General features: G+C 43.1%; 1 protein-coding gene across 10 annotated transcripts in view; it reads right to left on the bottom strand.

Moving 5' to 3' along the window:
- Positions 1-25,966, bottom strand: part of LOC143037431 (rotatin-like) — a 463,326-nt gene that overhangs the window by 270,511 nt on the left and 166,849 nt on the right. For 9 of the 10 annotated variants that reach the window (XM_076205620.1, XM_076205622.1, XM_076205623.1 and 6 more), the window contains 2 exons: positions 13,071-13,247; positions 6,704-6,842 (listed from right to left, as the gene is read on the bottom strand). In XM_076205620.1, coding sequence (XP_076061735.1) covers positions 6,704-6,842; positions 13,071-13,247 — 316 coding nt within the window. The remainder of the gene's footprint in view (positions 1-6,703; positions 6,843-13,070; positions 13,248-25,966) is intronic. The other variant, XM_076205624.1, reaches the window with a different exon arrangement.

The following is a 25,966-nucleotide window of genomic DNA, read 5'->3' as shown; positions in this document are numbered from 1 at the left end:
TTTTGTGCTACTTCGCGGAGCATTCTTAGGCACGTCCGATCCGTTCGACTGTCTGTGCACCCTGTCCCTTGTACATAGATGATTCTTACTATAAAAGCAATCCCAGTTGTTAACAAATGCCCATCCATTAGCCTTACAATGTTTTGCCAGCCTGCAATTCATTGCAATAGCCCTGGAATGCCACATGCCTCCAACTCTATACCTCAGAAAGATTTTACATACAACAGGAATCCTTCCCTAATTCCTAATCTTAACTAGCGCATCCCAGATCCATACAAACAATTCCTCACTCCCTAACTTACCTATGTCATTCCCTCCAGCATTCAAGCAAACTATGGGTTTTACATCTTCCCCGATTATACACTCTTCATCCTGTCTCTAACATCACCTATCCCCACCCTGGGGAAACACACCTGGGTCCTATGCTTCCTATCTTTGTCACAGAAGGCCTTAAGGGGGTACACGACACCTGGAGGTCATTTTCTAAACTATTTAGAGTAAAGAGCTGAAACTTCTCAGGTAAATAGGTATCCATGTTACCTACATTTTAGGTGAAACAGAATGATGTATGTACACATGTACATATGTACACATGTACATATGTACACATGTACATATGTACACATGTACGTATACCAGTAGCGACATTTAAAAGTGCACAGCACCATAATACGTGGACCAATTTGTTTTATATTTTGGCTATGATTAGTCAGTAGGCACACCTAGGGCCGGTCATTGAGTAATTGAACAATTTCCTTTATACTTTTACATACAGGCATTTCAATTTTAATGTCCGGCAAAAATCGTGAAAAATAATTTTTTTTTGGTCTTGTTTCCATTATTACTCTGAACTCTTTCATCCTATTCAAAATATTCGAACGATCGGCCCTAGTAGTTACTAAAAGTAATATTCCCTGTAAGTTTCATCTAAATCTGATGTATTTTAGATTTTTTACGATTAAAAAAAATGTAAAAAAAATATCAAACGGAGATATGGCAACTTGAAATATAAATATATCTGTACCTTGCTTATAGTTTCACCAATTTGACTGATGTTTTCATGGCTTAATTCTTATTATATAATGAGTAAGTACAGTAAAAATCATCAACATATCTTAATTATAAGTACTTTAAATACTGAAAAACTAAAGTATAAGTATATCACAGTAGTGACGACGCACAGACGACACCATCATATAATTTGCTTTTTTGCACCTTTGGCGGTTTCTTCATATGAAACCTCACTGCTGGGGGTCTTCAGGGTATCTAAATCATTGGAAAGAGGTTTATTTTCCAGCAGTGGACGCCTTCTCTTTCCTCATCAGATTCCCCTCACCAATCTATGTTAGTAGGGCACCCCCTCCAGCATCATATGATGTCCCTTCTTCTCTCTTCTTCCTGTATAGCCTTGATCTTTTTCCTCTTGCTTTCTTCATTGGATTTAATCTTCCTCTTTGAATTGTTTAGTCTAATGTTGTCCTTTACCTCTGTCACTGTCACAGAGGTGCAGGTGAGGGCAGTGGTGGAGTGAGAGGTGGTGAGGTCTTGGCTAGTCGTCTTTGACTGCTTGCCATCTTTAACTGCTGTTTTTTGTCATTGTGGATGTTCTTTTGTTCTTTTTGCTACCCATGATGACTGTACTAAAGAGTAATATGTACTAGCTAAAGTAATAGATTGCAATGAGAGCTCATGAGACATGTGCACTTTTCCTTTCAGAGCTAGCCGGTAACTGACGCTTAGCTTCGCTCAAAGTTGGCAAAACTTCTCTCTCCACCTTCCTCCCTTCTCCTCCACCATCATACTGGCCATTGAAGCACTGGACGAGCGTAAATTCAATCAAATTTCAGCGTTATTCGATGCGCCTGAAGGTCCTAAATGGCACGCCTCTCTCTAGTGTGGGTTGCACCTTTAACTCTGTCCCTTTAAACCTCACCCAAGACCTTTAAATTGCGCGCGGCTGGAAAATTATTTGTTGGGATTTATTTCTAAACGGTATACGAACATTTTGAACACAGTTTTGAAAAATGCCATATCTTGACCAAATTCACCCCCCCAGGTGTCGCGTACCCCCTTAAGTGCCTCACCTGGCTATCCCCTACAACCAAAATCTTAGCTATAGGCAGGGGTCTAGTGACTGCCCTACCCTTCTTCTCTTGCATCTTCTTCATTTCTTCTTCTTGTAGACCCAAGAGGGCTTGAAAAGAGTTTCTGCATTCAAGTAAGCCTGGTGAGGGCTTTTTACCATCTCTCCATGTTTTGTTTGTCACTGTTTCCCACCCTGGTTCCAAACATGGATTGTCATCTGTGTTTTGGGCCTTCGAGCAAAGAACTCAATTCTCCTCTTTAAGGCCCTCTATAACACTCTCTAAGGTTACAATTCTACTACATAGAATAGAGATTCTCTTCAGTGCTGCTTGCAGAAACACAACCAATCGCCATCCTACTGTTTGAAGCAGCCATGAGAGGGAGGAGAGTGAGAGAGAGAAGGGGAGAGAGAGGGGGGAGAGGGAGAGAAAGAAGGGGAGAGTTACAAGGCCAGACGAACAGCAACAGACCAATTGGTCCTTACAAGGCTGTTCTGGCATGTTTGAGAAGAAAAAGGGGAGGAGGGGAGGAAGGGTGACTGACCAAGGTGAGGAGGAAATGGGGAAGGGCCAAGTGGGAGGGGGGGAGGAAGAGAGGAGGCTTTAGGTTAAGGGAGGAGAGAGGACACGGTCACTCTTCTTGGCTGTGTCTTGTCTGGGTCTTCACTTGGTCACCTTTTCTTCTAATTTGCACTTTTATGTTTGACATTTCTTGCACTCTGTCATTTTTTACCACTATATTACTTTGATATTTTTCAATTTTCACTGATTTATCGGAACACTGTACCCCACCAAGTGAGACCTAAATAAGACTACTTTCACCCAGACTTGCCTACATGACCTGGGGGTGGGGGCTGGCCAACCGACCGATTTTTATACTTTTCACAATACAATTTTGGCCCTGGCACTGCCGGCACTGCCACGTAGTATTACTGATTTGTATTTAATTTAGACTTTGCTTGATCACTGCAACACTTTGTAAAAAAAAAAAGTCTGTGGTGCAGTCACCACTCGTTTGACCATCTTCTCACTAGTTCACAGGAATTTCTCCACCTCAAAAACATTGTCAAAATGGGAGCTCTGTCAGGCATGTCTACACCCCATGACCAGCCTCACAACTTCTAATAGTAGAGAATAAATTGTACATAGTTCTTGATTTGGCAACAGCCACCATGTGTATGTAAACAGCACCATTGGTAACCACCAGTGTTTTCCTCATGGAATATTCAGAGATCTAGAGAGTTGATGATAGCAAATACAGTGTTTCGGAAGAAAGTCAAGCATAAGTACACATGGGAGAGGGTGGTGGAGGGAAGGGTGGTAGATAGAGCGTTGATGGATTATGTAGTGGTAAATAGGATTATGATAGGAAGAGTTAAAGATGTACACATGCTAAGGGGAGAGGGTGGAGGAATATCACATCATTTTTTGGTGGAAGGTAAGTTGAGAGTGGAGGATAGATGGAGAAAGAGGAAAGGGACAAAAGGTAGGGAGGTGCTTAGAGTGAACTCTTTAAATGAAAAGGAAAAGGAGAAGGAGTACAAGAAGAAGCTGAAGGAGAAGTGGGAGGGTGTGAAGGATAGAGTAGAGCTAGGTGTGGAGGAGGAATGGGGATGGTTCAAGGAGGGAGTCACAAAGTGTGCAAGGATGGTGTGTGGAACAAGAAGGACAGGAGGAAATAGAAGAAAGGGTAGTGAATGGTGGGATGAGGAAACAAAGAAGGTTGTAGAAGAGAAGAAGCGAGCTTTCACAGATTGGTTACAAAATAGGAAGAGGGAGTCATATGAGAGGTACAAAGAAAAGAAAAGTGAAATAAAGCAAAAGGTAAAGGAGGCAAAGAGATGAAGTGGGGTAAGAGTATGACAGAAAATTTTGAAAGTAATAAAAAGATGTTTTGGAAAGAAATTAAGAGAGGAAGAGGAGGCAAATCAAGTAGACAAGAAAAGGTAAAAGGTGCAGATGGAGAGATGATAATGGAAGAGAAGGCAGTAAGGGGAAGATGGGCAGAGTATTTTAGGGAGTTGGTAAATGTGAAGGAGGATAGGGAGGGAAAGATAGTTGCACTGGGAAATCCTAAGAAAATGACTGTGATGAGTGAGGATTGGTTACAAAATAGGAAGAGGGAGTCATATGAGAGGTACAAAGAAAAGAAAAGTGAAATGAAGCAAAAGGTAAAGGAGGCAAAGAGATGAAGTGGGGTAAGAGTATGACAGAAAATTTTGAAAGTAATAAAAAGATGTTTTGGAAAGAAATTAAGAGAGGAAGAGGAGGCAAATCAAGTAGACAAGAAAAGGTAAAAGGTGCAGATGGAGAGATGATAATGGAAGAGAAGGCAGTAAGGGGAAGATGGGCAGAGTATTTTAGGGAGTTGGTAAATGTGAAGGAGGATAGGGAGGGAAAGATAGTTGCACTGGGAAATCCTAAGAAAATGACTGTGATGAGTGAGGAAAATGGAGGAGAAATAAGGAAGGATGAGGTGAAGGCAGTTGTTAAGATGATGAAAGCAGGTAAGGCACCTGGGCTGGATGGATGCCATGCAGAATGTCTGAAAAAAGGAGGTACAGTGATGGTGGACTGGCTGGTGAGGTTATTTAATGTTTGCTGGAGAGAGGGTAGAGTGCCGGAGGACTGAGGAGTGCCTGTATAGTTCCACTTTACAAGGGAAAAGGGGACAAGTGTGAATGTAGTAGTTTCAGAGGGATTAGCTTGTTAAGTGTAGTTGGGAAGGCTTATGGGAGGATCTTGATTGAGAGGATTAGGAGAGGAACAGAAGGAGTAATTGGTGAGGAACAGTGTGAATTTAGGACGGGTAGAGGTTGTGTAGATCAGATCTTTGTGGTAAGACAGATATGTGAGAAAGCTATAGGAAAGGGGAAGGATGTTTTTTGGGCTTTTATGGATCTGGAAAAGGCTTATGATAGGGTAGACAGAAAGGCACTGTGGGAGGTTATGCAGATATATGGGATAGGAGGAAAGCTGCTAGGAGCTGTCAAAAGTTTTTATGAGAGTAGTAGAGCTTGTGTCAGGATTAGAAATGGAGAGAGTGAGTGGTTCGAGGTAAAGGTGGGACTTCGTCAAGGATGCGTTATGTCGCCCTGGCTGTTCAACTTATACATGGATGGGGTAGTGCGAGAGGTAAATGCAAGGGTAGTGGGTCAGGGATTGGAGATGGTTAAAGAAAATGGAGAAAAGTGGGAGGTGAGCCAGCTGTTGTTTGCGGACAACACTGCGCTTGAGGCAGGATTGGAGGAGGGATTGAGGAAGTTGGTGACAGAGTTTGGGAGAGTATGTGATAGAAGAAAGCTAAAGATAAATGTGGGTAAAAGTAAGGTGATGAGATGTACAAGGGGTGAAAGTGGCAGTAGACTGGAAGTGAGCATTAAGGGAGAGCGACTGGAGGAAGCGGACAGTTTTAGATACTTGGGTGCAAATGTGGCAGGAAAAGGTGGAGTGAAGGTAGAGGTAGAATGTAGATTGAGAGAAGCGAGTAAATGCCTTGGTGGATTATAGAGTGTAATGAGGAATAGACATTTGGGAATGGATGCTAAAAGAAGACTGTATGAAGGAGTGATTGTGCCAATAGCACTGTATGGGGCAGAAACATGGAACATAAGAGAAGAAGAGAGAAGGAGTTTGAATGTGTTTGAGATGAGGTGTCTGAGAAGTATGATGGGGATTACTAGGCTAGACAGAGTGAGAAATGAGGAGGTGAGGAGGAGAACAGGGGTGGAAAGGGAGTTGGGAGATAGGGTTGATGAAAGAGTATTAGGATGGTTTGGACACATGGAAAGAATGAGTGAAGAAAGACTAGTAAAAGAGGTATGGAAGGCAGATGTGGAGGGAGTGAACATGAGGGGACATCCTAGGATGAGGTGGATGGATGGGGTGAAGGGGGCTTTGGGGAAGAGGGAAATGTCTGTTGAGGAAGGATGGGAGAGGACAGAAGACAGGGGTGAATGGAGAATGGTTGTATATGGATGATGTTGTGATGCATGAGGTGGAATGGGCGGGGGGATAGGGGGTGAGGTAGTATGTGTGAGCAAAATTTGATGCAGCCCGAAAGGATTTCTCCCCGTCTTCTCCTTTTATGCAAGGGGGACGGAGAGGGGGGGGTCGCCAATTTAATGAAGCGGCCTTGCTGTGGTTGTGCTGTCTTGTGACACTGCTTCTGACCAAGGGCAGTGGACAAGGTGCAGGGATGACCCGTCATCCGGGAGGTGCTAAGATAAGAGGGAGGGTGGAGGGGTGTGGAATGTATTCAGGGATGGAATAGGTGGGAATTATCTTATGCCTTTTCCTTTTTGGCTACCTCCCTTGTAAGGGGGAAAAAGCCTTGGTATATGTATGTAGATCAGTCTATATGGAGAGATTAAAGCAAACAAAATAAACTTCGTTTGTCTAAACATTTCCAAACTCAATGTAAAACACAACCTAATCTTCACCATGTTTTTGGTCCAACTTGCCGGCAGCAGGGTACTGCTGTCACCTTGACTTCTGCTGCAAATTGTGACCCTCTAACCTGTTTGGCCAGTGAGCATGTCAAAACTTCTGACTGCCTTCAATAGGTTTCTCCTACTCAGCATAATTGTTATATCAATCTAATAAGACATAAAATATACCTCTCAGTAAGAGACACAGTGTCAGACAGTCTCGTTTCAGAATCTGGCATATGGAAGAAGAATGGATTGCCAGCAGATGAAGAATCTCTAAGCAGGCTGGCAGGTAAGCAACTGTGTAGCCTCGATAACTGCCATCAACCTGTTGGACAAATATGTTACATTTAAAAAATTTAAGTGATGACATGTACAAGAAATGATAATGGTGGCAGGTTGAATGTGTGTGTAAAGGGTGAGGGATGTGAGGAAATAGTTTTAAATATTTGAGATTGCACGTTGTGGATGCTAAGAGGAGACTATATGAAGGAGTGATTGTGCCAACAGCACTATATGGGGCAGAAACATGGAACATAAAAGAGAGGAAGAGAGAAGGAGTTTGAATGTGTTTGAGATGAGGTGTCTGAGAAGTATGATGGGGGTTACTAGGCTAGATAGAGTGAGAAATGAGGAGGTGAGGAGGAGAACAGGGGTGGAAAGGGGGTTGGGAGATAGGGCTGATGAAAGAGTATTGGGATGGTTTGGACACATGGAAAGAATGAGTGAAGAAAGACTAGTAAAAGAGGTATGGAAGGCAGATGTGGAGGGAGTGAACATGAAGGGACGTCCTAGGATGAGGTGGATGGATGGGGTGAAGGGGGCTTTGGGGAAGAGGGGAATGTCTGTTGAGGAAGGACAGGAGAGGACAGAAGATAGGGGTGAATGGAGAATGGTTGTATATGGATGATGTTGTGATGCATGAGGTGGAATGGGCAGGGGGATGGGGTGTGAGGTAGTATGTGTGAGCAAATTTTGACGCAGCCCGAAGGGATTTCTCCCTGTCTTCTCCTTTATGCATGGGGGGACGGAGAAGGGGGGTCGCCGATTTAATGAAGCGGCCTTGCTGTGGATGTGCTGTGTCTTGCGACACTGCTTCTGACCCAGGGCAGTGGACAAGGTGCAGGGATGACCTGTCATCCAGGAGGTGCTAAGATGAGAGGGAGGGTGGAGGGGTGTGGAGTGTATTCAGGTATGGAATGGGTGGGAATGATTTTATACCTTTTCCTTTTTGGCTACCTCCCTTGTAAGGGGGAAAAAGCCTTGGTATATGTATGTATGTACCTTGTAGTGAATGAAGAAATGGATGTGGAGGTGAATTATAGAATAGTCTTCTGTTGTTCCAAGTCTCTCTTGAAGGAAACCCACAACTCTCAGATAACCTGTAATGACCAACAGATCGGCCCAGTCCCTTAATGAAGATATTTCGTTGTCTGGATAGGGAGACAGTAGGGCAGTGAAGGATGAGGTGTTTATCTTCTGTATGGTGTTGCACCTAATGTAATCTGAGATTGTAATTTTTTGTCACAGAAGGGGCTTCATGGCTGCATTGATGTCTGCAGGAGTCAGGTGGATTATGGAGTTTGGAGTCAGTCTTGGAGCATTTGTTTCAAATGAATATTTATATGATTTTATATGGACATATGGGAGTGGAATGGATGGGAGTGGGTACATGCCTTGACTTGGCTACTTTCCTTACAGTTATCACAGACCATATTGCAAACTTTTTGAGTATGCATAACAGTCTGCATTTTTAGGATCCATGTGATATCTCATTCACAAAAACTGTGCAGGAGAAAGTGACTAACTGGCGACCTTCAGCCATCCACCCAAGCAATAGCCACATGAGACAAAGCAAGTCAGTGTGTGACTGTCCTCATGGTGTTCACTGACTTTTGGGGTGCGCCATGCCCTTTCCATAATACCTGCAAATCACACAGCATGTGATAACATTGTGAAAGTGATTGAACTACATAAAGTACATACATACATACATATACCAAGGCTTTTTCCCCCTTTCAAGGGAGGTAGCCAAAAAGGGAAAGGCATAAAAACACTCCCACCCATTTCATCCCTAAATACACTCCACACCCCTCCCACCCTCCCTCTCATCTGAGCACCTCCTGGATGACGGGTCATCCCTGCACCTTGCCCACCGCCCTGGGTCAGAAGCAGTGTCGCAAGACACAGTACATCCACAGCAAGGCCACTTCATTTAATCGGCGACCCCCCTTGCATATAAGGAGAGGACGGGGAGAAATCCCTTCGGGCTGCGTCAAAATTTACTCACACATACTACCTCACCCCCCACCCCCCACCCATTCCTCCTCATGCAATCACAACATCATCCATATACAACCATTCTCCACTCACCTCTGTCTTCCGTCCTCTCCCTTCCTTCCTCAACAGACATTCCCCTCTTCCCCAAAGCCCCCTTCACCCCATCCATCCACCTCATCCTAGGATGTCCCCTCATGTTCACTCCCTCCACATCTGCCTTCCATACCTCTTTTACTAGTCTTTCTTCACTCATTCTTTCCATGTGTCCAAACCATCCTAATATTCTTTCATCAACCCTATCTCCAAGCTCCTTTTTCACCCCTGTTCTCCTCCTCATTTCTCACTCTATCTAGCCTAGTAACCCCCACCATACTTCTCAGACACCTCATCTCAAACACATTCAAACTCCTTCTCTCTTCTTCTCTTATGTTCCATGTTTCTGCCCCATACAGTGCTGTTAGCACAATCACTCCTTCATACAGTCTCCTCTTCGCATCCATTCCTAAATGTCTATTCCTCTTTACACTCTTTAATCCTCCAAGGCATTTACTCGCTTCTCTCAATCTTCATTCTACCTCCACCTTCACTCCACCTTTTCCTGCTACACTTGCACCCAAGTATCTAAAACTATCCACTTCCTCCAGTCGCTCTCCCTTAATGTTCACTTCCAGTCTACTGCCACTTTCACCCCTTGTACATCTCATCACCTTACTTTTACCCACATTTATCTTTAGCTTTCTTCTATCACATACTCTCCCAAACTCTGCCACCAACTTCCTCAATCCCTCCTCTGACCCTGCCACAAGCGCAGTGTCGTCCGCAAACAACAGCTGGCTCACCTCCCACTTTTCTCCATTTTCTTTAACCATCTCCAATCCCTGACCCACTACCCTAGCATTCACCTCTTGCTCCACCCCATCCATGTATAAGTTGAACAGCCAGGGCGACATAACGCATCCTTGACGAAGTCCCACCTTTACTTCAAACCACTCACTCTCTCCATTTCTAATCCTGACACAAGCTCTACTGCTCTCATAAATACTCTTGACAGCTACCAAAAGCTTTCCTCCTATCCCATATATCTGCATAACCTCCCACAGTGCCTTTCTGTCTACCCTATCATAAGCCTTTTCCAGATCCATAAAAGCCCAAAAAACATCCTTCCCCTTTCCTATAGCTTTCTCACATATCTGTCTTACCACAAAGATCTGATCTACACAACCTCTACCTGTCCTAAATTCACACTGTTCCTCACCAATTACTCCTTCTGTTCCTCTCCTAATCCTCTCAATCAAGATCCTCCCATAAGCCTTCCCTACTACACTTAACAAGCTAATCCCTCTGAAACTACTACATTCACACTTGTCCCCTTTTCCCTTGTAAAAAGGAACTATACAGGCACTTCTCCAGTCCTCCGGTACTCTACCCTCTCTCCAGCAAACATTAAATAACCTCACCAACCAGTCCACCATCACTGTACCTCCCTTTTTCAGACATTCTGCATGGCATCCATCCAGACCAGGTGCCTTACCTGCTTTCATCATCTTAACAACTGCCTTCACCTCATCCTTCCTTATTTCTCCTCCATTCTCATCACTCATTTTCTTCGCATTTCCCACTGCAGCTATCTTTCCTTCCCTATCCTCCTTCACATTTAGCAACTCCCTAAAATATTCTGCCCATCTTCCCCTTACTGCCTTCTCTTCCATTATCATCTCTCCATCTGCACCTTTTACCTTTTCTTCCCTACTTGATTTGCCTCCTCTTCCTCTCTTAATTTCTTTCCAAAACATCTTTTTATTACTTTCAAAATTTTCTGTCATACTCTTACCCCATTTCACATCTGCTCTCCTCTTTGCAACCTTTACCTTTTGCTTTACTTCTCTTTTCTTTTCTTTGTACGTCTCATATGACTCCCTCGTCCTCTTTTGTAACCAATCTGTTACAAAAAGTGGGACAGAATAATCAAGAAATAGCCAAGGCAACAGGTATGACTGAGTATACTGTGTCCCAACTACTAACAAAATGGAGAGTGGAGGGGTTCAGTGGTGTAAGGTCCTTTGGACCGACGAAGCGACCTTTTGTATAAGTGAGAACAAGGGAACAAAGGTGTGGAAGTCTCTTACCACATCAGCATGTGACCCACACTTGATGGTGATGAGCATTAAGCACCCATCCTATCTTATGGTGTGGGGTGCCCTTGGCCATGGTGGTTTGGGGAACCTTGTAATACTCCCCAAGGGCCAGACTGTCAACTCTGAGCACTACATTACCCTTCTGCAGGAGAATTTAGGAGTGTTTTGCAAAAACTGGGTGCGAGATACTTCAGCAGGATGGCACCCCTTGCAACACTCAAGGGTGGACAAAAAGTGGCTCAGTGATCGTGAGGTAGACTACATAGAGGATTGGCCTGGTCAGTCACCTGATATTTTTCCCATATATCAAAATCTTCCGCATATATTTCCCAAGTATGCAATATGATCTGCCCTGACTGTATATGGGGGAAGAAGACTTTGGTATATAGATAGATATGGACATGTTCTGAGGTACTGTTGGTGTTTGAAACCAATGGCTGTGCTTGTCTAACGTGGTGGTAAGGATGGGTGGGTTTGAGAGTTCTTCCATAGAATAGTATGCTTATTGTTTTCATTTGCTGTTCTTAGTGTTTTTGTTTTCTTGATTATTGAGAACCATGCTGTGGACCCACACTCATGTGTGGTTCTTATGACATGTATGTATACTGTGATTAGTTGTCCTGCTGGCCAAAACTAGTGTTGTTACAGATCTTAATATGCTTAATTTGTTGTTTGTTTTCATTATCAGGTCTTAGGAATTTACAGTTTTTGCCTGAAATGAAGCTGTCATTCTGCTTTGTCTCAGTCACAGTTCTAGTTCAGTTTGTTAAGCTAGAGGGTAAAGGAAGTACATGTCTGTCTGTATGGAATGAAATGTGTTATGAGAAACATGTATCTGGGAACAAATGCAAAATGAAGGTTGTATGGAGTGATTGCACCCACAGCAACCTATGAAGCAGAGACTAGAAATATAAGGGAAGCAGAGAAGGAGAGACTATGTTTGAGATCAAGTGTTTCAGACACATGATAGGTAGTTTAGGAATGTACAGAGTGAGGAATGTGAAGATGAGATAGAGGACTGAGGAGGGAAGGAAGCTATTGGATAAGTTAAATCAGAAGGCTGAGATCGTTTGGGCATATGGAAAGAATGAATGAGGAAAGACTAACAAAGACAATGTAACTGAGAATGAGATGGATGAACAGGGTAAAATAATCTTTAGATGCAAGTGGAAAGTCCTTCATACAAGGAAGTCAGTCAATTAGTCAGTCCTTTGCCCCAAATCTCTCTTGTAAGATACCTATGATTTCCAAGTAACCATCATTGTAGAATGAGGTGCTATGTCTTCTGTGTGGTGGCTGCATCATGCGCAATTTGATTTTGTGAGTGAATGAAGTGATAGTGCAGCCCAAAAGAATGTTCTTCTCTTCTACTTTATTATTCATTTTGAGTGTATAAGGAGGGATCCCATTTAATAAAACATCTACTGTCAGTCTATGCTGAGAAAGAGTTGTGCCAAGTTGCACTGCTTTTGACCCAACCAATGTAGTGGGTACAAGGTGATTCTTCATCTCCAAAGTGTTGAAATTGGAAGGGTTGTTGATTTTAATATTCACTTAAGATACGAGTATATGCTGATATTCGCCCAGAAACAATGCAGCAAGACATAACACCTCAACAGCAGGGCCCAAAAGTTGAGGTTGGTTTACCCCACTGATTCAATATATGGTGACCATCCCACATCATACACTCATGGGAATACATAGTAGACAAGAAGAATCCCTTCAGGCCATAAATCTATTCCATTTTTAGTATTCCTCTCAAATAAATCCATCCACTTCTGCCTTCCACACTTTCTGCTAGTCGCCTTCTTTCATTCTTCCCATATGCCCATACTATCCTAGTATTAGATCAACCTTATCTACCAGCTCTTTTCTCACCACTGCTCTCAGCCTCACCTCCTTACTTCTCACTCTATCTATCCTCATAACCCCTACAATGCTTCTTTGAGCTAGGCTGAGCTCTGCTGTGGCATTGATATTTGTGTTTGTTCTGACTAGAGAAAATATATTTGAAATCCATATAGAAATGTCATTCACCAGTTATCAGCCAATACTTATTAATTCATACCTTAAGGAGATAGTGAAATTATAAAACATGAGCAAAATGAAAAACAAGATTACCTTTGATACCCGAGTCCTACCTGGAGCATGTGGGTGAGTGATTGCAAGAGGTAAGCCATGGAGCATATGTTCAAGAATTGTTTGTGGCAGTCAGGATTCTCAAGGAGAAAAGCTAACTGTGCCCAGGCTGCAAGACGGACACTGGAGTCTGCACTTTCATCACACGCAACTTCTACTGATCTCAGCAACTGCCCTTTCTGTGATAAATCAAGAAATGAATGGAATGCAGCTGCTTTTTCCATTACAAAAATATGACATTACAGGACACCATCCAGCACTGAAACAATACCATACATACAAGCATATACCAAAGAATTTTTCCCCTACATGGGGGGTAGCCAAAAAGAAAAAGGCATAGAAACCACTCCCACCCATTCTATTTCCTATATATTCCACTCCCCTCCACCCTCCCTCCTATATTGGCACCTCCAGGATGACGGGTCATCCCTGCATCCTGTCCACTGCCCTGGGTCAGAAGCAGTGTCGCAAGACACAGCACATCCACAGCAAGGCCACTTCATAAATTCGCTGACACCCCCTCTCTGTCCCCCCATGCAGAAAAGGAGATGACGGGAAGAAATCCCTTCAGGCTGCGTCAAATTTTTTCTCGTACATACTTCCTCACCCCCTATCCCCCACCCACTCCCCCTCATGCATCACAGCATCATCTATACACAACCCCTCTCCATTCACCCCTATCTTCTGTCCTCTCCCATCCTTCCTCCACAGACATTCCTCTCTTTTGTAATGCCCCTTTCACCCCATCCATCCATCTCATCCTAGGATGCCCCCTCATATTCACTCCTTCCACCTTTGCCTTCCACACTTGTTTTACTAATCTTTCTTCACTCATTCTTTCCATGTGTCCAAAGCATCCTAATACTCTTTCATCAACCCTATCTCCCATCTCCCTCCCCACCCCTGTTCTCCCCCTCACCTCCTCATTTCTCACTCTATCTACCCTAGTAACCCCTATCATACTTCTCAGACATTTCATCTCACATTCAAACTCCTTCTCTCTTCCTCTCTCAGTTCACTCTAAGTACCTCCCTACCTTCTGCCCTTTTCATCTTTCTCCACCTATTCTCCACTCTCAATTTACCTTCCACCAGATAATGATCTGATATTCCCCCACTCTCTCCCCTTAGAACATGTACATCCTTAACTCTTCCTACTATACTCCTGGTTACCACTATATAGTCCATTAACCCCTTCCATACGGTGCCGCACACGTAGGCGTCATGGACTTAGATCTCGGTGGCAGCAGCCAATGCCAGCCGTACGACGTGTCGTAATAATACTCGCATCATAAAATATAGTCACCGCTTATATCGATCGTTCTCTCTTCACCCGTGAATTTTGATAACCATAGAAAATGCGATTACAAAAGAATTAGAAAGAATGTCATTATGGAGGGGTGACTACAATAAATATAATCAAGACGCCGATATGGCAGCCTCGCGAATACACTCGCTCCCCATGACGCCTACGTGTGCGGCACCGTATGGAAGGGGTTAACACTTTATCTGCCACCTTTCCGTTCACCACCCTCTCCCATGTATACTTATGCTTGAGTTTCTTCTTAAACACTGTATTTGCTATCATCAATTCTCTTTCAAGGCACATCTCCACCATCAATTCTCCACTACGACTTTTACCTGAAACTCCATACTTCCCAATCACTCCGTCTATTGGTTCATTTCCTACCCTAGCATTTAGGTCTCCCAATACAACTACATTGACATTTCTCTCTAATCCCTCTATGCACTCATTTATATCTACCCAAAATGCCTCCCTTTCCTCTATGCTCTTCTCACTACCAGGCCCATACGCACTTACAAAAACCCACATCTCCCTTCCCAGCTTCACCTTCATCCACATCAACCTTGATGAAACCTCCTTCCACTCCACTACCCACTTATTTATCTCTTCACTTACTAGTATATCCACCCCTTCTCTCCCTCATCCCCTCTTCACTCCTGAGTACCTCCCAGCTACACTCCCAAACTCACAGTTGCCCTTTCCTTTCATTTTAGTTTTACTCAAAGCCAGCACATCCATCTTTCTTCTCACAAACATACTGCCTATTTCTTCCCTTTTACTCTCATCTGTACCACATCCATGCACATTAAAAGACCCAAACCTTATGGTACTGGTTGGAAAACTTCCAGACCCTCTTATGTCTTTACTTCTTTTCAGGAATGTCCCCTTTTGGGGCTACAGTTAGCAGGACTCCTAATCCCATCCCCCATCCCGTTTTTTGTTGCCTTTTACAACTCAAGTGGAAAGACTTGGTGGTAGCATACTCTTCCCCCACCACAGGGTAGGCAAAAAAAAGGAAATGAATATTCAGAGAAATGGTACAGGACTAACAAGGGGTTGGAGACAGCATAACGGAGGGATAGTCATAATATAAAAGTGTCATCGTTTCTCTATGAACAGAGTTTTCCTCTATCACAGACAAAATGATGTGTGGCTCTGGTCAATAGGGGCACCCCATATAGACCCTAAAGTATCAACTGCATGCTACTTTGCCACAATAACATGCAGTCAATACCCCAGACAGTAAACAATACCATCAGAAAATAACCCTGGCCAAAGGTTCAAACTGCCACAGATACAACCACCAAAAAGAGTACACATACATACATACATATAACATGGGTTTTTCCCCCTTGCAAAGGAGGTAGCAAAGTCAAAGTCATAATTCCATTCCCACACACTTCACCCCCATGCACTCCACTCCTATTCACCATCCCTCCCTCTCTTTTTTATTGACTCCCCCTGGACAAAGGGTCATCCCCGCATCTTGCCCACTGCCCTGGGTCAAAAGCAATGTAGCAAAACAGCACATCCATAGCAAGGTCACTTCATTTAATCAGCAACCCTCCTCTGTGTCCCCTCATGCAGAAAAAGAGAAGGGGAGAAATCCCTTCAGGCTGTCAAAATATCATTCACACATACTCCCTAACCCCCCATCCCCCACCCACTCCCTTCCATACATCACAGCATCATCCATACGCCATTCTCCACTCCTATCTTCTGTCTTCTCCTGTCCTTCCTCAACAGACATTCCTCTCTTTCCCAACACCTCTTTTACCCCCATCCATCCATCTCATCCTTAGTCGGCCCCTCATGTTCACTCTTTCCACCTCTGCCTTCCACATTTCTTTCAATAATCTTTCTTCACTCATTCTTTCCATGTGTCCAAACTATCCAAATATTCTTTCATCAGCCCTATCTCCCAACTCCTTTCCCACCCCAGCTCCCCTCCTCACCTTGTTTCTCACTCTATCCAGCCTAATAACCCTTATCAAGCTTCTCAGACATTTCTTCTCAAACATATCTAAACTCTTTCTCTCTTCCTCTCTTATGCTCCATGTTTCTGCACCATACAGTGCTCTTGGCACAATCACTCCTTTGTACAATCTCCTCTTAGCATCCATTCCCAAATGTCTATTTCTCATTACACTTTTTAATCCACCAAGGCATTTACTTGCTTCTCTCAATTTACATTCTACCTCCACCTCCACTCACCCTCCTTATTCACACCAAAGTATTTAAAGCTATCTACTTCCTCCAGTCTCTCTCCCTAATGATTACTTCCAATTTGCTGCCATCCTTTCCCCTTGTACATCTCATCACCTTACATTTATCTACATTTATCTTCAACTTCCTTCTTTTGCACACCTTATCAAACTCCATCACTAACTTCCTTAATACCTCCTCCTCAATCTATCCAAAAACCCTCCCTTTCCTCTACACTCTTCTTACTACTAGGCCCATATGCACTTACATCTCCCTTCCCAGTTTCACCTTCATCAACATTAATCTTGAAGAAACTTCCCATTCCACCACACATTTACCTATCTCATCACTTACTAGTATAGCCACCCCTTCTCTCCCTCGTCCTCTCATCACTCCTGACACCCTCCCAACTACACTCCCAAACTCAAACTTGCCACTCCCTTCAACTTGTTTCACTCAATACCAACATATCCATCTTTCTTCTCACAAACATACTGTCTATCTTTTCCATTTTACTCACAACTGTACCACACCCACACACATTAAAAGACCCAAACCTTTGGGTTTTAGCTGGAAAACTCCTTGTAGACCTTCTTATGCCTTTGTTTTTTTTAGGAATGTCTCCTTTGGGGCTACAGAGAGTAGGTGGCCTAGCCTTATCCCTGTCCTACTTTTGTTGTCTTTTACAAATCAAGTGGGAACACTCAGTGGCAGTATTCTGTCTCCCCACTTCCACACTTCAAGATGAACCCATGACTAGTAAATGTTGTAAAAGTGGTAAATACCCTCCAGCTTGGGTGCTTTGGCTGACAACCAATGTACCATTCTACCTATCTACATACCCTTCTTCCTAAACAGGGTGGTAGCTAGCCAAGGCATACACCCACCCACTCTCATCTGTCATCCTTTTCCCTTTAAACTAAGTTTCTTGTGTCCTCTGCCCACTGCCCAAATTAGAGGCAGTGAAGCAAGACATAACCAGCTGCTTCACTTAAATAGCAACCCTCTCTCCTTATTCTCTCATGCATAAACAGAGAAAATGAGGAGAAATCAATTCATCCTGCATCAATTTATATTCTATTCACAACTGTTCTTAACATACCTATCTCTTGTGTTCTCCCTATACCATTTTCCGAACGTTTTTGTAACCCCCCAATTTTACCTGGTTACTGCCCTAATAAGGGGAAGAAGCTTTCTGATGGATAGATAGATACATACATAGCCTATCTTACAACCTTCATCTCAGCAACAAGACCACTTTCAAATTTCAATAAGGCACCAACTTCCTCATCAATCCTTCTTTCAATGAAGTATGTACTCAAAAGTCAGAAGATAATGCTACTGTGAAGCATAACATTGAAGGCAATAGTAGTACCAGTTTAGATGAAGGAACTCTGTACAATGGTCAATAAGGATGGCATTTCTTCTTTTACATTTACTAAGCATTACTTGTGATGCCAGTATGATACATGCTATCATAACAAGTTAGTTTCTGCTTGCATACATACATACATATACCAAGGCTTTTTCCCCCTTACAAGGGAGGTAGCCAAAAAGGAAAAGGCATAAAATCACTCCCACCCATTCCATCACCGAATACACTCCACACCCCTCCAACCCCCTCCCATCTTAGCACCTCCTGGATGATGGGTCATCCCTGCACCTTGTCCACTGCCCTGGGTCAGAAGCAGTGTCGCAAGACACAGCACATTCACAGCAAGGCCACTTCATTAAATTAGCGACCCCCCCTCTCCGTCCTCCCATTGCATAAAAGGAGATGATGGGGAGAAATCCCTTCGGGCTTCGTCAAATTTTGCTCACACATACTACCTCACCCCCCATCCCCCTGCCCATTCCACCTCATACATCACATCATCCATATACAACCATTCTCCATTCACCTCTGTCTTCTGTCCTCTCCCATCCTTCCTCAACAGACATTCCCTTCTTCCCCAAAGCCCCGTTCACCCCATCCATCCATCTCATCCTAGGACATCCCCTCATGTTTACTCCCTCCACATTTGCCTTCCATACCTCTTTTACTAGTCTTTCTTCACTCATTCTTTCCATGTGTCAAAACCATCCTAATACTCTTTCATCAATCCTATCTCCCAGCTCCCTTTCCACCCCTGGTCTCCTCCTCACCTCCTCATTTCTCACTCTATCTAGCCTAGTAACCCCCATCATACTTCTCAGACACCTCATCTCAAACACATTCAAACTCCTTCTCTCTTCCTCTCTTATGTTCCATGTTTCTGTCCCATACAGTGCTCTTGGCACAATCACTCCTTCATATAGTCTCCTCTTAGCATCCATTCCCAAATGTCTATTCCTCATTGCACTCTTTAATCCACCAAGGCATTTACTCGCTTCTCTCAATCGACATTCTACCTCCACCTTCACTCCACCTTTCCCTGCCACATTTCCACCCAAGTATCTAAAACTATCCACTTCCTCCAGTCGCTCTCCCTTAATGCTCACTTCCAGTCTACTGCCACTTTCACCCCTTGTACATCTCATCACCTTACTTTTACCCACATTTATCTTTAGCTTTCTTCTATCACATACTCCCAAACTTTGTCACCAACTTCCTCAATCCCTCCTCCAATCCTGCCACAAGCGCAGTGTCGTCAGCAAAACAACAGCTGGCTCACCTCCCACTTTTCTCTATTTTCTTTAACCATCTCCAATCCCTGACCCACTACCCTTGCATTTACCTCTTGCACTACCCCATCCATGTATAAGTTGAACAGCCAGGGCGACATAACGCATCCTTGACGAAGTCCCACCTTTACCTCGAACCACTCGCTCTCTCCATTTCTAATCCTGACACAAGCTCTACTACTTTCATAAAAACTCTTGACAGCTCCTAGAAGCTTTCCTCCTATCCCATATATCTGCATAACCTCCCACAGTGCCTTTCTGTCTACCCTGTCGTAAGCCTTTTCCAGATCCATAAAAGCCCAAAAAACATCCTTCCCCTTACCTATAGCTTTCTCACATATCTGTCGTACCACAAAGATCTGATCTACACAACCTCTACCCGTCCTAAAACCACACTGTTCTTCACCAATTTCTCCCTCTGTTCCTCTCCTAATCCTCTCAATCAAGATCCTCCCATAAGCCTTCCCTACTACACTTAATAAGCTAATCCCTCTGAAACTACTACATTCACACTTGTCCCCTTTCCCCTTGTAAAGAGGAACTATACAGGCACTCCTCCAGTCCTCCGGCACTCTACCCTCTCTCCAGCAAACATTAAATAACCTCACCAACCAGTCCATCATCACTGTACCTCCTTTTTTTTAGACATTCTGCATGGCATCCATCCAGACCAGGTGCCTTATCTGCTTTCATCATCTTAACAACTGCCTTGACTTCATCCTTCCTTATTTCTCTTCCATTTTCCTCACTCATCACTCTCATTTTCTTAGCATTTCCCACTGCAGCTATCTTTCCCTCCCTATCCTCCTTCACATTTACCAACTCCCTAAGAGGCTGGATGACCGCATTGTGAACAGCTGCCCAGGATGTAACACTTCACCCCATACCATACAACACATAATGAAAGACTGCATTATACACAATCATGCATGCAAACAACACAACATACGCTCTATAAAGGATTTGTGGGAAAACCCAGTTTCGTCTATGGCATTCCTTGGGGAGATGGGACTGCTCGGACAGACAGTCTAGGGAACGACAACAACAACAACAACAACTCCCTAAGATATTCTGCCCATCTTCTCCTTACTGCCTTCTCTTCCATTATCATCTCTCCATCTGCACCTTTTACCTTTTCTTCTGTCTGCTCGAAGTAATGGGTTTAGAGCATGTTGGGCATGTGTATTTTGTGGTGGGCCCAGGATTGCTCTCTACATCTCCGGCTAAAAGTAGAAGAAGAGGGGTGATCGCCGGAAAATGACCCCTCAGTGCAGAAAAAACGTAACATTGAACGCCTAATACTTAAACTTGTCACACCATATATTCCCCTTGCTGACTCACAACACGGTTTTAGGCCACTACACTCCACAAACACTCTTCTGACAAACCTCACCCAAAGAATTTTAGATGGCATCAATTCAGATAGGCCCCACCATAGAACACTTCTTATAACATTGGACATTAGTAAAGCTTTTGATGCTATCCCCCGCCACAACCTAACAAATAAAATATATAACACAGACATGCACAATAACACCAAAAGATGGCTGGCCAATTATCTGGCAGGCAGGAATGCTCATGTGTCATATAATGGCCAATCATCGCACATCAGAAACATTAAGAACGGAGTACCACAGGGCTCAGTTCTATCCCCCACATTATTTAATCTATACATGCATGACTTACCCACGCCAGACACCTCAGAAATACAAATCTCTTCCTACGCAGACGACATAACAATCACATGCACACATCGTAACACAGACAAAGCTGCAGAAATAATCCAGCCTTACCTTGACACACTCAACACATGGTTCATCACAAACAGACTCAAAATAGCTCCAACCAAATCTACAGCAACACTTCTCACCAACTGGACAAAAGAACACAAATACATACCTCATCTCTACATCAACAACACTCTAATACCACACACAAACACACCCAAAATTCTTGGTGTAACATACGATACATCCATGTCTTTCAAACAACACATCACAAACATAAAAAACAAATGCACACCTAGACTTAACGCACTTAAGTCAATCACAGGAACAACATTTGGACAAAACAAAGAAACTAATATAACAATATACAAACAATGCATACGCTCAGTGATGAATTATGCGAGTCCTGCATGGGCTCCTAATCTCAGTGAGACACACCACAACACCCTTCAAATCATACAAAACAAAGCCCTAAAAACAATTACAGGCTGCACAAATACATCACCTACAGACCATTTACACCATGAAACAAAAGTCCTCAAAGTCAAGGACCACCTCGACATGAGAGGCACACAAACACTTGCTGCAGCCACCACAAACACATCACACGCGCTACACTACATAGCAGAACACCCACACACACCAAGAAACATTAAAACTACACCCAAAGACCTTTATTACGCACAGATACTCTCTTCTCTTCCTCCACAACCACCAAACACCAGCCTCCGGAAACATATTCATAATCATATCACTCACCGCTCCATTAACACACTGAAAGACAACACACTGCTGCATGCCAGACCCCCTGATATCCACCCTTCTGAATCCTCTCTCCCACGAAAGGACAGAGTCCACTTGGCCAGACTGCGATGCGGTCACCACCCAGCACTTCTAAGCTACCAGAAGAGGCTGGACGACCGTGTTGTGAACAGCTGCCCAGGATGTAACACTTCACCCCATACCATACAACACATAATGGAAGACTGCATTATACACAATCATGCACGCAAACAACACAACATACACTCTATAAAGGATTTGTGGGAAAACCCAGTTTCGGCTGTGGCCTTCCTTGGGGAGACGGGACTGCTCGGACAGACAGTCTAGGGAACGACAACAACAACAACAACCTTTTCTTCTGTACTTGATTTGCCTCCTCTTCCTCTTTTAATTTCTTTCCAAAACATCTTTTTATTACTTTCAATATTTTCTGTCATACTCTTACCCCATTTCACACCTGCTCTCCTCTTTGCCTCCTTTACCTTGTGCTTTACTTCTCTTTTCTTTTCTTTGTACCTCTCATAAGACTCCCTCTTCCTATTTTGTAACCATTCTGTGAAAGCTCGCTTCTTCTCTTCTACAACCTTCTTTGTTTCCTCATCCCACCATTCACTACCCTTCCTTCTATTTCCTCCTGTCCTTCTTGTTCCACACACCATCCTTGCACACTTTGTGACTCTCTCCTTGAACCATCCCCATTCCTCCTCCACACCTAGCTCTACTCTATCCTTCACTCCCTCCCACTCCTCCCTCAGCTTCTTTTTGTACTCCTTCTCCTTTGCCTTTTCATTCAACGAGTTCACTCTAAGTACCCCCTTACCTTTTGTCCCTTTCCTCTTTCTCCATCTATCCTCCACTCTTAACTTACCTTCCATCAAAAAATTATCTGATATTCCTCCACCCTCTCCCCTTAGCACATGTACATCCTTAACTCTTCCTATCATAATCCTATTTACCACTACATAATCCATTAACACTCTATTTACCACCCTTCCATCCACCACCCTCTCCCATGTGTACTTATGCTTGACTTTCTTCCGAAACACTGTATTTGCTATCATCAGCTCTCTTTCTAGACACATTTCCACCATCAACTCTCCACTATGATTCTTTCCTGGAACTCCACATTTCCCAACCACTCCATCAATTGGACCATTTCCTACCCTAGCATTAAGGTCTTCCAGTACTATTACATTGACATTACTCCCTAAATCCTCTATGCACTCATTTAAATCTATCCAAAAGGCCTCCCTTTCTTCTACACTCTTCTCACTGCCAGGCCCATATGCACTTACAAAAACCCAGATCTCCTTTCCCAGTTTCACAAAGATTAAATTATCATTATATGAGAGGAGATGGGAGGGGTAATGAATGGGGTTTGGGTGGGTGTGTATAATGGGTGTGTACCCACCCTCCTTATAAGAGGAAGAGGCCTTTTGATATGAATATATGTATCACTACATATATTCCAAGGACACTCTCTACCTTATAATGGGGCTTACCAAAGATTAGCATGAAAAAAGCATAAAATGGAGCCACTTTGGGAATGTATTAATTTTATTTTCCTTTGAAGATATCCCTGTAAGCCAATAATTCACCTGCAATTCTCTGCAAGAATAATGAACATTAACCACTTTGGCACAACGACGCCTACGTAGGTGTCATGAGGCACAAGTAGGTACTTGAGGATGCTGGCGTCAGCATCTTGACTATATATCTTTTTTTGTAGTTGTACATGAGTTACCCTCTGCTTCTGTGAACTACCACCAAGTGTTCCCACTTGAGTTGTAAAAGGCGACAAAAAAGGGAAAACAAATGGAACATTCCTAAAAAAAGCAAATGCACAACAGGGCCTAGTAGGAGTTTTCCAACCAGAACCCATGAATGGGTGACCAAGGATGAGATGGATGTATGGGGTAAAAGGGGCATTGGGAAAGAGGGGAATGTCTGTTGAGGAAGGGAGAAGACAGAAGATAGGGGTGACTGGAGAATGGTTGTGTATGAATGATACTGTGATGCATGGAAGGGAGTGGGTGGAGGATGAGGGAGTAAGTGTGAATGATATTTTGACACAGCCTAAAGGGATTTCTCCCTGTCTTTTCATTTTCTGCATGAGGGGACGGAGAGGGGCAGGGGTCGCCGATTAAATGAAGCAGCCTTGCTGTGGATGTGCTTCAAACTCAGGGCAGTGGGCAAGATGCAGGGATGACCCATCATCCAGGAGCCAAGAAAAGAGGAAGGGAGGGGTGGTAAATGGGAGTGGAGTGTGTGGGGATGAAATGGGTGGGAGTGGATTTATGCCTTTGACTTTAGCTACATCCCTTGTAAGGGGAAAAAGCTGTTGGTATGTATGTACAGTCGAACCTCGAAAGCCCGGACTAATTGGGGGGAAGGGTGATCCGGTCATGCCAAACGTCCGGTCATCGAAAACATCGCCCTGACACCCGTAGATTTTCGTAGCGGTATACGTATAGGTAATGTATATGGCATAGAAACATAAGAATAATACTCTAACACTGTAATAATAATACTATAATACTAATAATTCTGTAATAATAACTGTAATACAGGCATGTAAATGTACTGTTTATACAGTGTACTGTACTGTATTCTTTATTACGTACACCGTAAATATCGGAAGGTATGCACGTGGGACAGTGGTGGCAGCCAGGGTTGCCGTGTTTTCTACACTGCCGTGTAGAATGGAAGTGTTGCCATACCGGGCATACATTTTTCTCGGGCGTGTGCAGACTTTCATAGCAAGATATACTTGTCAAACTTTGACAAAATGTTGGTTCTAGTTTTTTTATTCTTGAATGTATATAAGGCCCCCATGCCCTAACATATTCAGTAAGATATATATATTTTTTTTAATATACATTATTATCGCTAAAAGAAAGTTGAAGCTTTAGCGTAGAATTTTTTTCTACATGGTAAAAACGTATCTTTTGGGGTATAATATTTTATAAGTACCATATTTTTCGGACCATGAGGCGCAGCCGTTTATTATTACCCGTCCTTACATAAGGTGCACCTAGTCTCGTCATCGGATAATCATGCATATGTGAGTGCTTTCAGAACTGAACATTTTCGTTGTTGAATGAGAAAAATCGGTTGGGATTTTGCAAAATTACAAAAATAAATATATTCTTTTTATTTTGGTAAGTGAAATCAGACCACCTCCATGGACGGTCTGCCCTGCCAGTACCCCTAAAAAACAACATAAACACGTTACTGGAATTGTGAGGAATTAAACCAACATTAGCAGTTTTATTCCCGGAATTCTCTATTCACTTAAAAACAAGGCTTACAAATGAAGGTAAATTTTCAGTTTCGACCATGGGCGCAATATAGTAATAGATTTTTTAAAATAGAAAATTAATTTTTTTTTTTTCAATTATAATATATCAACGTAATATGCAATTTTGTGCGCGGAAATAAAAAAACAAAAAAGGTGCTTAAACAGATTTCGTAAGTAATGAAGTCGTGTCGGACGAATGGTACGCCATATTTGTTATGATAGATGCCGACGTCGAAGAAATGAAAGGATGATAAATTCATCTAACCTAACCTAACCTGTGTTTAATAAATCATTACCTACAAATTAAATGTCATCCGGATCGTCCTCGTTGTTGTCGTCGTGAGAGACGTTGGCAGGCTTTTCAACCACTCTCTCACCTTGCGGGGTATACAAAGTTCTTGCAGCTCGAAGGAATGCATGTATCTCATCTCCATAACATTCCTTCAAGAAAATTTACCTGCCGAGGTACTGTCGGAAGTACCGAGACAAGATGGTGTCCCGATCCTATGCTACCGACTTCGTTCATTAGCATATTTGCTTGTAGTAAGGCATTTTCTATTTTCATTTCCGCCCACAAAATTGCATATTATGTTGATACATTTTAATTTACAAAATTAATAATTAATTTTTTATTGCTATATTGCGCCCATGGTCGAAACTAAAAGAATATCAAAATGACTACAGTCTGAGTGGAGCGAGACTAGACCAATGCAAAATGGCTGTCTGTGTTGTGGATGCTATCATGTCATAGCCATGATAGCGTGAATGAATGCGGTGGCATGGACTCAAAATCTGTCAAAGTTTTCGCAATTTTCTTGTCAAGATACACGCATCTTGGTTATAACTTGGTTGTAACTTTTGCTAGGACTATGCACTGTTGCCGTCGGCAGGCTAGCTACGAAACGTGTCGTGT

This window comes from Oratosquilla oratoria, chromosome 22 (assembly GCF_046742065.1).
Source record: "Oratosquilla oratoria isolate Oo_2021 chromosome 22, ASM4674206v1, whole genome shotgun sequence".
NCBI lineage: Eukaryota > Metazoa > Arthropoda > Malacostraca > Stomatopoda > Squillidae > Oratosquilla > Oratosquilla oratoria.
The sequence above is the reverse complement of the archived record's forward strand: the minus strand, read 5'-3'. Positions and strand labels throughout refer to the sequence as shown.